The sequence below is a fragment of the Perissodus microlepis genome, chromosome 18 (genome assembly GCF_051167445.1).
Source record: "Perissodus microlepis isolate ML-2025 ecotype Zambia chromosome 18, ASM5116744v1, whole genome shotgun sequence".
Lineage (NCBI taxonomy): Eukaryota > Metazoa > Chordata > Actinopteri > Cichliformes > Cichlidae > Perissodus > Perissodus microlepis.
In genome coordinates this window covers 10,152,821-10,166,402 of record NC_140478.1, presented here as the reverse complement: position 1 = coordinate 10,166,402, position 13,582 = coordinate 10,152,821, and the positions used below count along the sequence as shown (strand labels likewise).

General features: G+C 41.0%; 1 protein-coding gene across 1 annotated transcript; it reads left to right on the top strand.

Moving 5' to 3' along the window:
* The first annotated feature begins 346 nt into the window (after window positions 1-346).
* LOC146367283 (discoidin domain-containing receptor 2-like) lies at window positions 347-13,452 on the top strand. Its single transcript, XM_084911825.1, has 17 exons — window positions 347-2,206; window positions 2,957-3,060; window positions 4,183-4,285; window positions 5,865-6,102; window positions 8,031-8,178; window positions 8,311-8,413; window positions 8,512-8,719; window positions 9,171-9,411; window positions 9,535-9,600; window positions 10,016-10,152; window positions 10,618-10,828; window positions 10,917-11,140; window positions 11,406-11,533; window positions 11,624-11,839; window positions 11,930-12,164; window positions 12,433-12,582; window positions 12,737-13,452. Exons 1-17 carry the CDS (start codon window positions 2,142-2,144, stop codon window positions 12,869-12,871), a joined length of 2,712 nt encoding a protein of 903 aa, XP_084767951.1. The 5' UTR covers window positions 347-2,141; the 3' UTR covers window positions 12,872-13,452.
* Window positions 13,453-13,582: the final 130 nt, after the last annotated feature.

The following is a 13,582-nucleotide window of genomic DNA, read 5'->3' as shown; positions in this document are numbered from 1 at the left end:
TTTGATCATTTGCCATGAAATTTTAATTTGCTATCTTTCACACATACATTATCCAGTCTGGATCAAACTTCTCTAGTGCATCATATTTCATACATGAGTTTTTGAGGCTTCTACGTCATCAGTGTGATTTTTCTTTCCCACCAAAAAACTGAAATAAACTGCATAGTACACTTTTAAGGAATATATTCCCCCCCCAAAAAAAGCCTGATTTAGGAAATCAGAATCAGAGAGACTTTATTAATCCCATAGGGAAATTGAGTTGTCATACCAACTAATATACAACAAACATCAAACACTGATATAAAATGAAGTCTAGAAACAAAGACATTGATAGATAAATATTAAAATAAACATAACTTAAAACGTATATGTGCATGTAAATATTTGATTCTTTTTTATTTTTTTTATTCGCCAGGAGGTTCACTAAACACTATTTTCAAAAAACATTTTCTAGCAATTATTTCATGATTCAGGCAATTGTTATAGTGCCACCTAGTGGTAACAGTAAAAGTTGTCTGGGACCAACAACCACGACATGTTAAAAGTGACTTATAAGTCAACTTTTTCTCGGTTATGATGCTCAGCTGAACATCTTGGGCACATTTACATGCTGGAATGCACTGAGTCGCTGCTACTTCAGTACATTTGTTTAAAAATTTAAAAAAAAAAAAAAAAAGCTGGCACACTTTAACTCATGACTGCATGATGCCATACATTATATGGTTTTGGCCCTTTCATCTCTTTGTATGGGATTGATACACTATTAGGATTGCCTTTCATGTGTTACAATTTAATGTTGCTTTAATGCTTTAATGTTTGAAGGCTCGCAGTGGCATGAAATAATAACTCCCCTCAAATGTGTTAAATTGAAAGTATCAACGTGTTTTGAAAATGTAAGAAATTGAAAGTACAGATAGCTGTTTAAAAATGTATCGAGTAAAAAAAAAATACTCAGGTAAAGTACAGAACACAAGAATGAGGCGATGTAATGAAATCTATACCATAGGAATGTCTATTAAAAATCTCGCTCCACGTGGTGAGAAAGAAATGGTCAGTAAGAGATGAGGAAACAATGACGTCCAGCCAAAAACTAAAATTGGAGCTCGGATACAGACCGTTCACATCCCAAGCTTGTCAAAGGTAGAATAAAAGACCAAAACATATCTTAATTTAAGATATGTCAGCCTACCAGGCTAAATTACCCAAATTCTGAATATGTTTTAAGCAGGAACGATTCTGATTGTTCTGTTTTTGTGCTCTAGTTTTAATTATATTCTGTGCATAATAGTCACACAGTGATTTATGGAGTTAATTTGTTTGCTTGAGTTTTTCAACATAAGTGATGTTTTTATGCTGATGACTGCTTTGCACAGGCCAAATTAAGCTGCAAGAAATCCTAGTTAAAAATCAATATCAAAGTACTTTAGCTCAGCATAAAACCCCTAAATGATAGCATATGCTAAACATGAATGTAAACCCAGAGCTGGTTGGCTTTCCAAACATTTTTAAATAGGAGCTCTATGCCAGGCTGTTGCAACTGAAGATAAAACATGCAAAAAGCAATGCTAAACTTGCAATAGCTGAGCATAACGAATGCAACAGCAACAAAAGTTTATCTGGATGCTTCTGGGCTTTCATATGAAACTGTTAGCAAAGAAGGCCAATTTCTAATCCTTACCTGTAAGTACACACACGTGCACACACACACACACACACAGAGCATGGTCCATTTAAATGTAAGAGCAGTTTGTTTGTATCCCATGAGGTTTTTTTTCCTACTCAAACATCACGTCTCCTTCAGTTCTAGTTTATCGTCACATAAAAATGACCTCCAGCCTGTTTCTGTCAGCAGCTCTTGGTGAAAGCTGCCACTGCAGCTCTCAGCTGCCTCTATACACCATAATTGAAGCCATTTGTGGATCAGGTGGAATTCTGGGATTTTGGCCTCACCTCAAAATCCCAAAGCGTGTTATTTTCTCTCTTTCTTTTCTCGGGCCAGTAGGACTCTTACATCAGCCTTCGTTTCCGCTCGCTCTCTCTTTCCTTCTGCGTCTCTTCTTCTCCTCTCTCTCCTTTCCCCTCTCTTTGCTATTCCAGAAAGAAGTCCTTCAGAGGCAGAGGTCACAAACTTGTGGTCCTGAATGCATCGGCGCACAACAGATGTGGAATATTTCCCGAGAAAAACGGTTTGTTTTGAAGTTCAAAAGTAAGTCAAACGTATATTTTTTTCTTTTTTTACATATGTGGCTATTAACTCAAATGTCCACGTAGACATTGAGGGAATTTAGTGTCAGCTTGCCTAAGTTTAGTGAGAGACAACATGAAGGAAGACATTCACTAATTAATCTTATGTTCAAGTAAAAGTAGCAACTGGCTGATACTCAGTAAGGAATCAGTTACTGTAAAGTTACTCACTGATTATAAAAACGCCTCTACTGGAATGTGGGCTCTCAGGGATTCACTTCATTGGTGTTACACAGTGTGTTAAATTCAGTTTTTTTACATTTCCATTCACATTTATGTCTGAAAGAAGCCCTGCTGCATTTTTGCCACTGTAAAAATTTTGGTTAACGCTTCACATCAGTGACAGTAAGTGCAGTTTCTGAGCAGACACTGACACGCGTCTTCACGTGGTCCATACAGGGTAAATAGAATACAGGCACTACGTACTGTCGTGGGAAAGAGCAGGACTCTGGGTTACAGAGAGGTCTGTGTGGGCATTTGTTGCTGTGGCTTTTAATAGTCTCCTATTATAGAGCAATTTGTAACGGCAGAGTTGCAAATTATGCCACCGTGCATCTCTGTGCACATGCTGTTGTGGTAAATGAAACCTTTGAATTCATCCCAAACATCCAAAATGTAATTACAAGTCCCAGACTTTGCTGAGGAGAATTTGCAGAGAGGATATTTGAAAAAGTAACACAGTAGTTTACACTGGTTTATCTGATTTCACAAGCTTCCTTTCAGGCGTCCGTGAGATGAAACTGAAGATCATGGAGGTTAAATTGATCGCCTTCGTTCTCCTGCAGGCTGTCACTGTGAGATCTCAAGTCAACCCAGGTAGACATTTATCTTTACCCCGCTGGCACTACGCTGACAAATACCCGCTCTTTATCTTTATTAAGTTAAGTTGGAAACAGTGGCCATGACTGCATGAGCCAATCAGAGTGCTTTTTTAATTTTTTTCATTGTGTGATCAAAGCAGTGTAAGAGTCAGATGTATGGATATGTTATATTCAAGCTTAAAATAACAATTTCATATTCCTGAGGGACAAGCATGTTGACAAGATGCAGAGGAGGGAAGCAGGTTGAGGTGGGTGGGCTCAGAAGGCAAGAATTTCTGTGTGTGTGTGTGTGTGTGTGTGTGTGTGTGTGTGTGTGTGTGTGTGTGTGTACGGTTTAGCTGTTGGTCAAGAAAGCAAACATCTTCAAAACAGGCAGACCTTTCACAGGCAAGGGGGAGAATTCGTGGAAAAAAAAAAGTTAGAAAATTTGTAGGCGTAGTTGTAGGTAATGCACCCACACACACACACACCTACTAACACACTCCCTTACACATATGAACTCATTTCACTTTCCTCCCTAGAATATTTTCACAGTCAAAGGCTCGCTTGTTTGCCCGCTCTCTAAAAATCCGAGTGAGGGATTTTGCCGGAGCTCTAACTAAAACTCGAATATAAGTCGAGATGGTGGGAAGTAAACAATGACACTCTGCTGCCTCAACTGACTCTACAGTTATGGCGGCTTACTTGTATCAACGCAGGACTGTAATCTCTTTTCACTGCTTTTCATCCCGTCGCCACACACGCAACATAAGAACAAAGGGAGTCAGGCTTTTCAAACTCAAGCGTTTCTCATGCTAGAAATTATTTTAAAAGATGAAAAGAGTGGGCAGCTATAATACCACTCCCTTCTCATTTTGCTTAGACTGGCACCTACACAGTGACGCTTCTGTTTGGCTTTAGAGGCCTTTGCAGGGCTGCAGGAAGAGGGCTAGAGGGGGAAGGGATGAGCTGTGACCACCTTACAGTCAACTACTCAAAGTCCAGAAAATGCTTAAAAATTGATTTTATGTAAAAGTAACCTTATATTACCCTCATATGTGGAAAAACGTTAACCATATCGCACATATGAAAGAACGCGTCAGACATTTATGTGTATGTGTGCTTCATGTGCTTGTAGAAATGTGCCGCTATCCTCTTGGTATGACCGGTGGGCAGATTCAGGATGAGGACATCTCTGCTTCCAGCCACTGGTCTGAGTCCACCGCTGCAAGATTTGGAAGGCATGTTTGTGCTCTTATACTCCACTTTCTTTCCTCTCATTAGATGTAGAGATCATAGTTTGTCAGGGATAATCCCTAAACTCAGTTTCTTTTTATTTGAAGAAGTTTCCTAAACTTAACTGCTGCTTTCTTTTAGTAAAAAAGCACCGTAGACTTTGTGTCTCAACCAACATAGCAAGTTTTTTTTAAATTGGTTTATCTTTTACTCAAAACATTTAAAGTTATTCACCAGATGGATTTGTATTTGTTGAATTGCTAATATATGTCATGATAGAAGTTCATCTTTTAACGTTCCAAAGCTCCTGAGCACAAACACAAACAGGCTTGTGTTGAGGGTAAGGGGTAAATAGTGTTATAGCACATATTTAGAATACTTTCTTTCTCATAAGATGATCTCACTCAGCCGAAGAAAATATACTTTCATCTTTCAGCAAGCATGTTTAAGTAGCATGCTGCAATCAACCACTATTATTAGCAGTAGTAGTAGTACTGACCTGTCGTGAGGTGTGCTGTGGGATCAGGCTCCAGTCTATTCGCAGCAGATTCTTTAAGTGGTTTAAATCAAGTCTCCATTGAGATTTGATTCTTCATCACATCTATTTGAAATGAGATCAAGGGGATTTGAAGTCGACACTCTTTGCCATGTTCTTCAAATCCCTGCTGAGTATTTTTTTTCCAATGTTGTTTGGAAGTGAGCGAATGCCACTGCAGTGAATGAGCGTGCATCTCACGTGTGAAAGCAACATCCAGATCAACGCAGGGGCCCAAGGTTTCATGGCAAAACTTTGCTGGCTTCACTGGCTGGCTCCGTTCCCATAGTGTACCCTGCTTCCATCTCTTCCCTTGGTAAACAACACACACGCATGCACGTGGCTATCCGCGTGATGTAAAATAAAACATCATTCATTAGATGAGTTCTCTTTCCAGGTTGCTTCATGGCCCGGTTCTGGCATTCACTGTCTGTTGTAGGGTCTACATGGGCACTCTGGCTGATCTGTGGCTTATGGTCTGCGACGTAGTTCAATCGTTGCCAGCACTGCAGTAGCTCTATTGCTATTACTGACACCAGCCTTTGATCCCAAAGTATAACCCTGGGCATCCAAGGCTCTGTTGCAGGTTCACCGGCTGCCAGACCAAAGCATACAGAAACACTGCGTATGAGTATTTGTTCTGGCAAAGCTACAATCCAATATCACCTAGATCCCTTTTCCTGCTTCCAAAATATGAGTTTCAACTGAGTCTTCATTTGCTGCCTAATACATCACAATCCCTACAAAGTAATTATGGCTGATTAGTCTATCTATCATGTACTAGTGAACTAATTAGAGCCTTTTAACAATGCGTTCAGTGGTAACATGGAATAACAGGAAGTGTGCAAACATGATTTCTTTCAGACAGGAAAAATCAGGTACATAGGATATAATTTCATTATTCCTCACTGCTTTTTCCTCTGTTCATATCTTGTAACATTTTTCCTCGCTTTATGTCTTGTCTTCTCTACCCTGTGTTTGTGTACCTGAACTCTGTGACCTCGCTTTCCTGTACCGACTCTTCCATTTATTTTCCTGCTCACTGTCAGACTTGACTTTGACAACGGAGACGGTGACGGGGCTTGGTGTCCTGACATCATGTCAGAGCCGGACGGCCTCAAAGAGTATCTCCAGGTGGACCTGCGTTCGCTGCACTTCATCACGCTCGTGGGCACCCAAGGTCGGCACGCCGACGGCATGGGTAATGAGTTTGCCCAGCGATACAGGATCAAGTACAGCCGTGACGGCAGCAGCTGGGTGGGCTGGCATGACAGAAAGGGAAGGCAGGTAAGCGTGTAAAGATGTAAAGAAGTGTTCTTCTGATTCAAATAAGGTGTACACATGATACTAATCTGCTACTTATCATCTTAATTTGTTTAACATTGTCCATGATAGTGAAAAATTGAGCTACTGTGTATATTTGAAAATCATTTAAATCTTATCTTTTATCAAATGTTAACAGATCAAATACTATATACAGGGAGTGCAGAATTATTAGGCAAATGAGTATTTTGTCCACATCATCCTCTTCATGCATGTTGTCTTACTCCAAGCTGTATAGGCTCGAAAGCCTACTACCAATTAAGCATATTAGGTGATGTGCATCTCTGTAATGAGAAGGGGTGTGGTCTAATGACATCAACACCCTATATCAGGTGTGCATAATTATTAGGCAACTTCCTTTCCTTTGGCAAAATGGGTCAAAAGAAGGACTTGACAGGCTCAGAAAAGTCAAAAATAGTGAGATATCTTGCAGAGGGATGCAGCAGTCTCAAAATTGCAAAGCTTCTGAAGCGTGATCATCGAACAATCAAGCGTTTCATTCAAAATAGTCAACAGGGTCGCAAGAAGCGTGTGGAAAAACCAAGGCGCAAAATAATTGCCCATGAACTGAGAAAAGTCAAGCGTGCAGCTGCCAAGATGCCACTTGCCACCAGTTTGGCCATATTTCAGAGCTGCAACATCACTGGAGTGCCCAAAAGCACAAGGTGTGCAATACTCAGAGACATGGCCAAGGTAAGAAAGGCTGAAAGACGACCACCACTGAACAAGACACACAAGCTGAAACGTCAAGACTGGGCCAAGAAATATCTCAAGACTGATTTTTCTAAGGTTTTATGGACTGATGAAATGAGAGTGAGTCTTGATGGGCCAGATGGATGGGCCCGTGGCTTTATTGGTAAAGGGCAGAGAGCTCCAGTCCGACTCAGACGCCAGCAAGGTGGAGGTGGAGTACTGGTTTGGGCTGGTATCATCAAAGATGAGCTTGTGGGGCCTTTTCGGGTTGAGGATGGAGTCAAGCTCAACTCCCAGTCCTACTGCCAGTTTCTGGAAGACACCTTCTTCAAGCAGTGGTACAGGAAGAAGTCTGCATCCTTCAAGAAAAACATGATTTACATGCAGGACAATGCTCCATCACACGCGTCCAAGTACTCCACAGCATGGCTGGCAAGAAAGGGTATAAAAGAAGAAAAACTAATGACATGGCCTCCTTGTTCACCTGATCTGAACCCCATTGAGAACCTGTGGTCCATCATCAAATGTGAGATTTACAAGGAGGGAAAACAGTACACCTCTCTGAACAGTGTCTGGGAGGCTGTGGTTGCTGCTGCACGCAATGTTGATGGTGAACAGATCAAAACACTGACAGAATCCATGGATGGCAGGCTTTTGAGTGTCCTTGCAAAGAAAGGTGGCTATATTGGTCGCTGATTTGTTTTTGTTTTGTTTTTGAATGTCAGAAATGTATATTTGTGAATGTGGAGATGTTATATTGGTTTCACTGGTAAAAAATAAATAATTGAAATGGGTATATATTTGTTTTTTGTTAAGTTGCCTAATAATTATGCACAGTAATAGTCACCTGCACACACAGATATCCCCCTAAAATAGCTAAAACTAAAAACAAACTAAAAACTACTTCCAAAAACATTCAGCTTTGATATTAATGAGTTTTTTGGGTTCATTGAGAACATGGTTGTTGTTCAATAATAAAATTATTCCTCAAAAATACAACTTGCCTAATAATTCTGCACTCCCTGTATGAGCATTTGTTTTTAATATTTCAAATGTTCACTTCTAACTGAATGCTAGCAACATGTTACAAAAGCATTGTAAAAGGTGCTTGTTTACCATTATAAATGGGAAACACGTGTAGAAACACCAACAACTTGAGTATTTGTGGGAAATGAGACATCTTTCCTCACCTCTGCCAGATCATCGAAGGCAACAGTAATGCATATGACGTGGTCCTGAAGGACCTGGAGCCTCCCATCATTGCCCGTTTTGTCCGCTTTATGCCCGTGACCGACCACTCCATGATCGTGTGTATGAGAGTGGAGCTCTACGGCTGTGAATGGCTCGGTTAGTCAAGACACTCAGAGTGGAACATGAAACTTCAACCAAACAATTGTTTTTACATTACACTTTATATAGTAATATGATGTGAGCAAACACTGAATCAGCTGCATGTTCTCTTTAACCTGCCTGCTTTAGATGGCCTGATGTCCTACAGCATTCCAGATGGACACCAAATGATCTACAGAGGCCTGGATGTCTTCTTCAATGACTCTGTGTACGATGGAGCATCAGCTGAAAGGTCTGAGTTTAACAAACTTTCTTTGAACTAAAACAACATTTGTGCATTTTAAAATGTGCATATGTGCAAACCTTAAAAACCCCTATTTCTATCTTCAGCTCAACTATAAATCCTTCCTCAAGGCTGACGAAAGGGCTCGGCCAGCTGACCGATGGCACCTGGGGTCTGGACGACTTTCTCCACAGCCACAGCTACAACTTTTGGCCTGGCTATGACTATGTAGGGTGGAACAACAGGAGCTTCCCCAGAGGTTACGTGGAGATGATCTTTGAGTTCGACCATGTGCGAAACTTCTCGTCCATGAAGGTAAGAAGTCAGCGCAGGGGGTATTTTAAGCGAGCGGCGTTAAATTGTAGAGCTAACACTTTGCTGAATTGAGCTATTCTGCACTATGCTGGGCAAGCACCCACCTTCTACAGCTGCTGTAAAATTTATCGGGGCATTAAAAAAAGAACAGGACAGCCTTGCATTTTCTGTATAATTAGCCTGATCTTCGTGGATAAGTGCCGTGGCAAGAGATCAGAGATGTAAGATGAATGATATTTCTGCTACTGCACAGCTAGACAGATTAGTCATGGCTACACCTTCTCCTGCACCATCATCTCAGTCGGGCTCTGACTATTTTGAGCACTTTTAAGTAAAAAAAAAAGAGAGAGAGAGAGAGAACTGCCAGGTCGGTAAGGGCTGCAGAATAATAACAGACTATTTAAGTACTTTAATCATGCTTTTCTTATACTTGCACATCTCACCTTCGCAGGTTCACTGCAACAACATGTTTAGCCGAGGGGTGAGGATGTTCAGGCAGGTTACTTGTTACTTTCGGTCAGGATCAGAGTGGGAGGCAGACCCGGTGACCTTCAGGCCTGCTGTTGATCGTGTGAGCCAAAGCGCTCGTTTTATCACGGTGCCCCTCGGGGACCGCACAGCCAGCACCATTAAATGCCGCTTCCACTTCAGTGACCTTTGGATGCTGTTCAGTGAGGTGGCCTTCCAGTCAGGTAAAAAGAAAAAAGAAAAAGAAAAGCAAAGATCAGGTGTAGCCTTTGCTTTAGAGACTTTAATTCAATAATCTAAAGGGAGCATGTGCCGTGTCTCACCACCTTTATTTCTTTCAATTACAGGCTCAGCAGTGTACAATACATCAATGGCTCCTCGCAAGCATGGACACCCGACAAAAATATTACCAGGTGAGCAGCCAAACCTCTTCTGATATTTTCTTATTTAAGTCACTGTTTTCATTTTTAATTATAGGGTAAAATATGAGATAGAAGAAGACATAAATGTGTTGTTACTGTTTGATTTTGATTTCATGTAAAAATCTGTTTTTATATTTCCTTGATCGTGTAATGCACCTTATTTTAGATGTGGTTGGATTTCTAATGCTTTAAAAGGTTGCTTGACCTAAATTTCTCCTGGCTCAACACTGCCCCCTGCTGATAATAGCAAGAATTACCGATTATTGTTAGAATAAATGGCCGGTTTCTTATCAAATATAATGAAACAAAAGCATTATGTTTGAAAAAATTTAATTATTTTAGAATTTGAACTGTAATGAATTACATTAAATCCATGTCAACATCCAACTCTAATGTGGTTTGTTAGGGGATGATCCTACACATAAAGTGGATGACAGCAATACAAGGATCCTGATTGGCTGCTTGGTGGCCATTATAGCCATCCTATTGGCCATCATTGTCATTATCCTGTGGCGACAGGTCTGGCAAAAGATGCTGGAGAAGGTGAGAAAAAAAATTATTTTAAAATCATTTAATCAATTTTAGTTATTTGAAGTTACAGTAATGATTCAACATCCACAACTGATCATATGGTGTGATGTGTGCACTGAACCCTGGATGCACAAAAACATCATTCATAATTAGCTGGCAAACTAAAATTTGTTCCCAAATTTTAAAAATATAGAACAAAGGTAAACAAGAAGTAGACTCAAGAAGGCGATAAGGTGATCTATACTCAAATCAGCATTTTTACTGCTACATTGTTTTGGGTTTCTTTGGGGTTTTTTGGCTTCAGATATTGTATGAAAAAAAGACGTCATTATCAAAAGCACCAGAGATTTCCTTTCCCTCCATGTCAGTTTCTTCTTATATAATCACATGACAACACTGATGTCCTGCAAAACCTCGCAAGACTTTCACATTGTAAAAACACTGCAGATACCGACTGCTTCTCTCTTGCATCTTCAGGCATCTCGTCGCATGCTGGATGACGAGCTCACGGCTCGTCTCGCCATCCAGACACGGGCCTTCTCCTTCCACCACTCGTCTCTCTCCAGTGAGAGTGGCTCGATCTCCAACTCCACCTATGAAAGAATCTTCCCCCTCTGTGCCGACTACCAGGAGCCCTCACGTCTCATCCGGAAACTGCCCGAGTTTTCTCAGTCCACTGAACGCCTCGGTAAGCTGTCTATAGGAAATAAGTGAACATCTTTGGAGGTCAGCTACAGCGACACGTCCCATCTTCCGTCTTTTCTTTTCCAAATAAGAATTGAGTACCCCCTGCAGAGCCTTTGCAGCCGGAGGCCCCGATGGTGCCCCCCACTATGCTGAGGCAGATATCATCAGTCTGCAGGAGTCTTCGGACAGCAGCACCTACTCCATCACAGCTGTCAACATGAATTTCTTTGCTGGCACAGATTCATCCATGAGGGAGTTCCCCAGACAGAAGCTCACCTTCAAGGAGAAACTGGGAGAGGGCCAGTTTGGAGAAGTATGCCCAGTAGCTCTAATGTTTGCTGGCGATGCTTTAAGGGCTTTAAACTCATTTTCTCTTCACCGCCATTATGCTGTTGTAACTTTATAGCTATCATTTATAAAATTCAATGACAGCGCTTGCTGCCTGGTAAAAGCAGCAGACTATGAAATCACTACATGCTGACAGATAGGAAACACTTAGTGGTATTAAACAGAGCTAAACAGATGGTTTCGAGGGATGCCAAGTGGATGATGAACTGACAAAGTGCTCCTCTAAACAGGTCCACTTGTGCGAGGCAGAGGGCATGCAGGACTTTTTGGGTGAGGATTTGTCCATAGAGGGAAACAATGAGTCCCCTCTGCTTGTTGCTGTTAAAACACTGCGGGAAGATGCCAACAAGAACGCAAGGTAAAAGAAACTTTTACAGAGATGTACTGGTACGGCTTTTCATTCAGTTGCCAGTCAAGTTGTAGATTACATGTCCCTGTCGTTCTGCAGGAATGACTTCCTGAAGGAGATCCGAATCATGTCTCGTCTGAGGGACCCCAACATCGTCCGTCTGCTGGCAGTGTGTGTGGACACAGATCCTCTGTGCATGATCACTGAGTACATGGAAAATGGTGACCTAAACCAGTTCCTCTGCAATCTCAGACTAAAGGTCGCTGATGAAGATGAGATCAAACAAGAGGAGACGGAGGGGAAGAGCATGGTCAGGTAGGTGTAATTCACATGTAATTGAAATGATCATCAGGGAAATGACACAAAAAGCCACTTAGCTCACACTATGTATTTTCTCTCTCTTAGTTACACCACGCTGATCGGCATGGCAGTGCAGATTGCATCTGGTATGAAGTATTTGTCCTCTCTTAACTTTGTCCACCGTGATCTGGCAACCCGCAACTGCCTGGTGGGTAAGAAATACACCATAAAGATCGCTGATTTCGGCATGAGTCGGAACCTTTATAGAGGAGACTACTACCGGATCCAGGGCCGAGCTGTACTGCCCATTCGCTGGATGTCATGGGAGAGCATCCTACTAGTGAGTAATGTATGGATTTGGGACATTATCGCCTCCATTTATCCGTTATTTATGGACTAAGGGAAATCTGACATTCCACTACAGTTTTATTGGGTTTTTTATTGTTCCAAGATTATTGCTAATCCAAATATCGCATATATTTAAAAGGTTAGTATAAGTTCTATACAGAGGTGACAGCAGATCAATTTTAAATATTTTATACATTTTAATTTAGAATTTTTAAGCTTTAAATTTATACCAATCTGTCTATGATCTTTTTTTTCCTCAGGGTAAGTTCACCATGGCTAGTGACGTGTGGGCCTTCGGGGTGACTCTGTGGGAAATTCTCACTCTGTGTAAGGAGCAGCCGTACTCCCAGCTCTCTGACGAGCAGGTCATTGAAAACACAGGAGAGTTCTTCAGGGAACAGGGCAAACAGGTGAGCTTCACACCACTGTACCTGACAGTCCTCCTGAGTGCCACTGTGGAGGATTTTAGGATGTAATAGTTCTCAGATATGTATGTAGATGTGTCTTATAACACTTATAATACTCATAATACTATATTGAGAGTATTGTGCTTCATCCTACCAGGTGTACCTGCCGAAGCCTCCCTGTTGTCCTGACAAAATTTACAAGGATCTCATGCTAAGCTGCTGGAGGAGAAATGCCAAGCAGCGGCCGAGCTTTCAGGAGATACACTCTCAGCTGTTAGAGAGCCTGGCGTAGCAGAGGAGATGTATCGTTCCAATGTGCTGTGCAGCGTCTCGGTTGCTTCCTTTGGTTTAGATTCATTTATTTGGAGTCAGACCCATAAAATATTCACTTTTTTGTCAATGCCTGCTTCTCAAAAATTATGCTCTAAATGGAGAGATATGTGAAGGTACAGACTACACTTAAATATAGCCTCTTATTGTAGATATAATGCAGATAGTTCTATTCGCACAGTGCATTCAGACCTCTGTGTATTTATTATTTTCTTATGATTTGTTATGCTGTCTATTTATGCAATAATATCCCCCCTCCCTTTTCTTTTCCATCATATATCTAATCCTATTGCACATTTATTATGTGAGCACTGTTTTGTGTTTTTGTCTTTTATATTTGAATTTTGTCATGAGGAAAAACGTTTTCCTGATGAGATTGTGCTTTCGTATGCAGAAGCTGATGTAGATTTTTTATAAACATGTTTATGTCCTTTTTCAGAAATGAATTTATTGTACATAGTGGGGAAAATAGCAAAGAACAACGTTTTAACGCCTGTTGGACCAAGGATACCTGTAAATAAAGAAAAAATGCTATTATTATCATTCGTTTGTATGTTTGGTTTTTAATATACGATAAGTTTCATACTTTTTAGCCTGCTGGGGTTGCTAACACAGCTGTACTTTCAACCGTTGCGCTCTTTAATCGTTTTGGACCACCTCGCTCTCTGTAGTG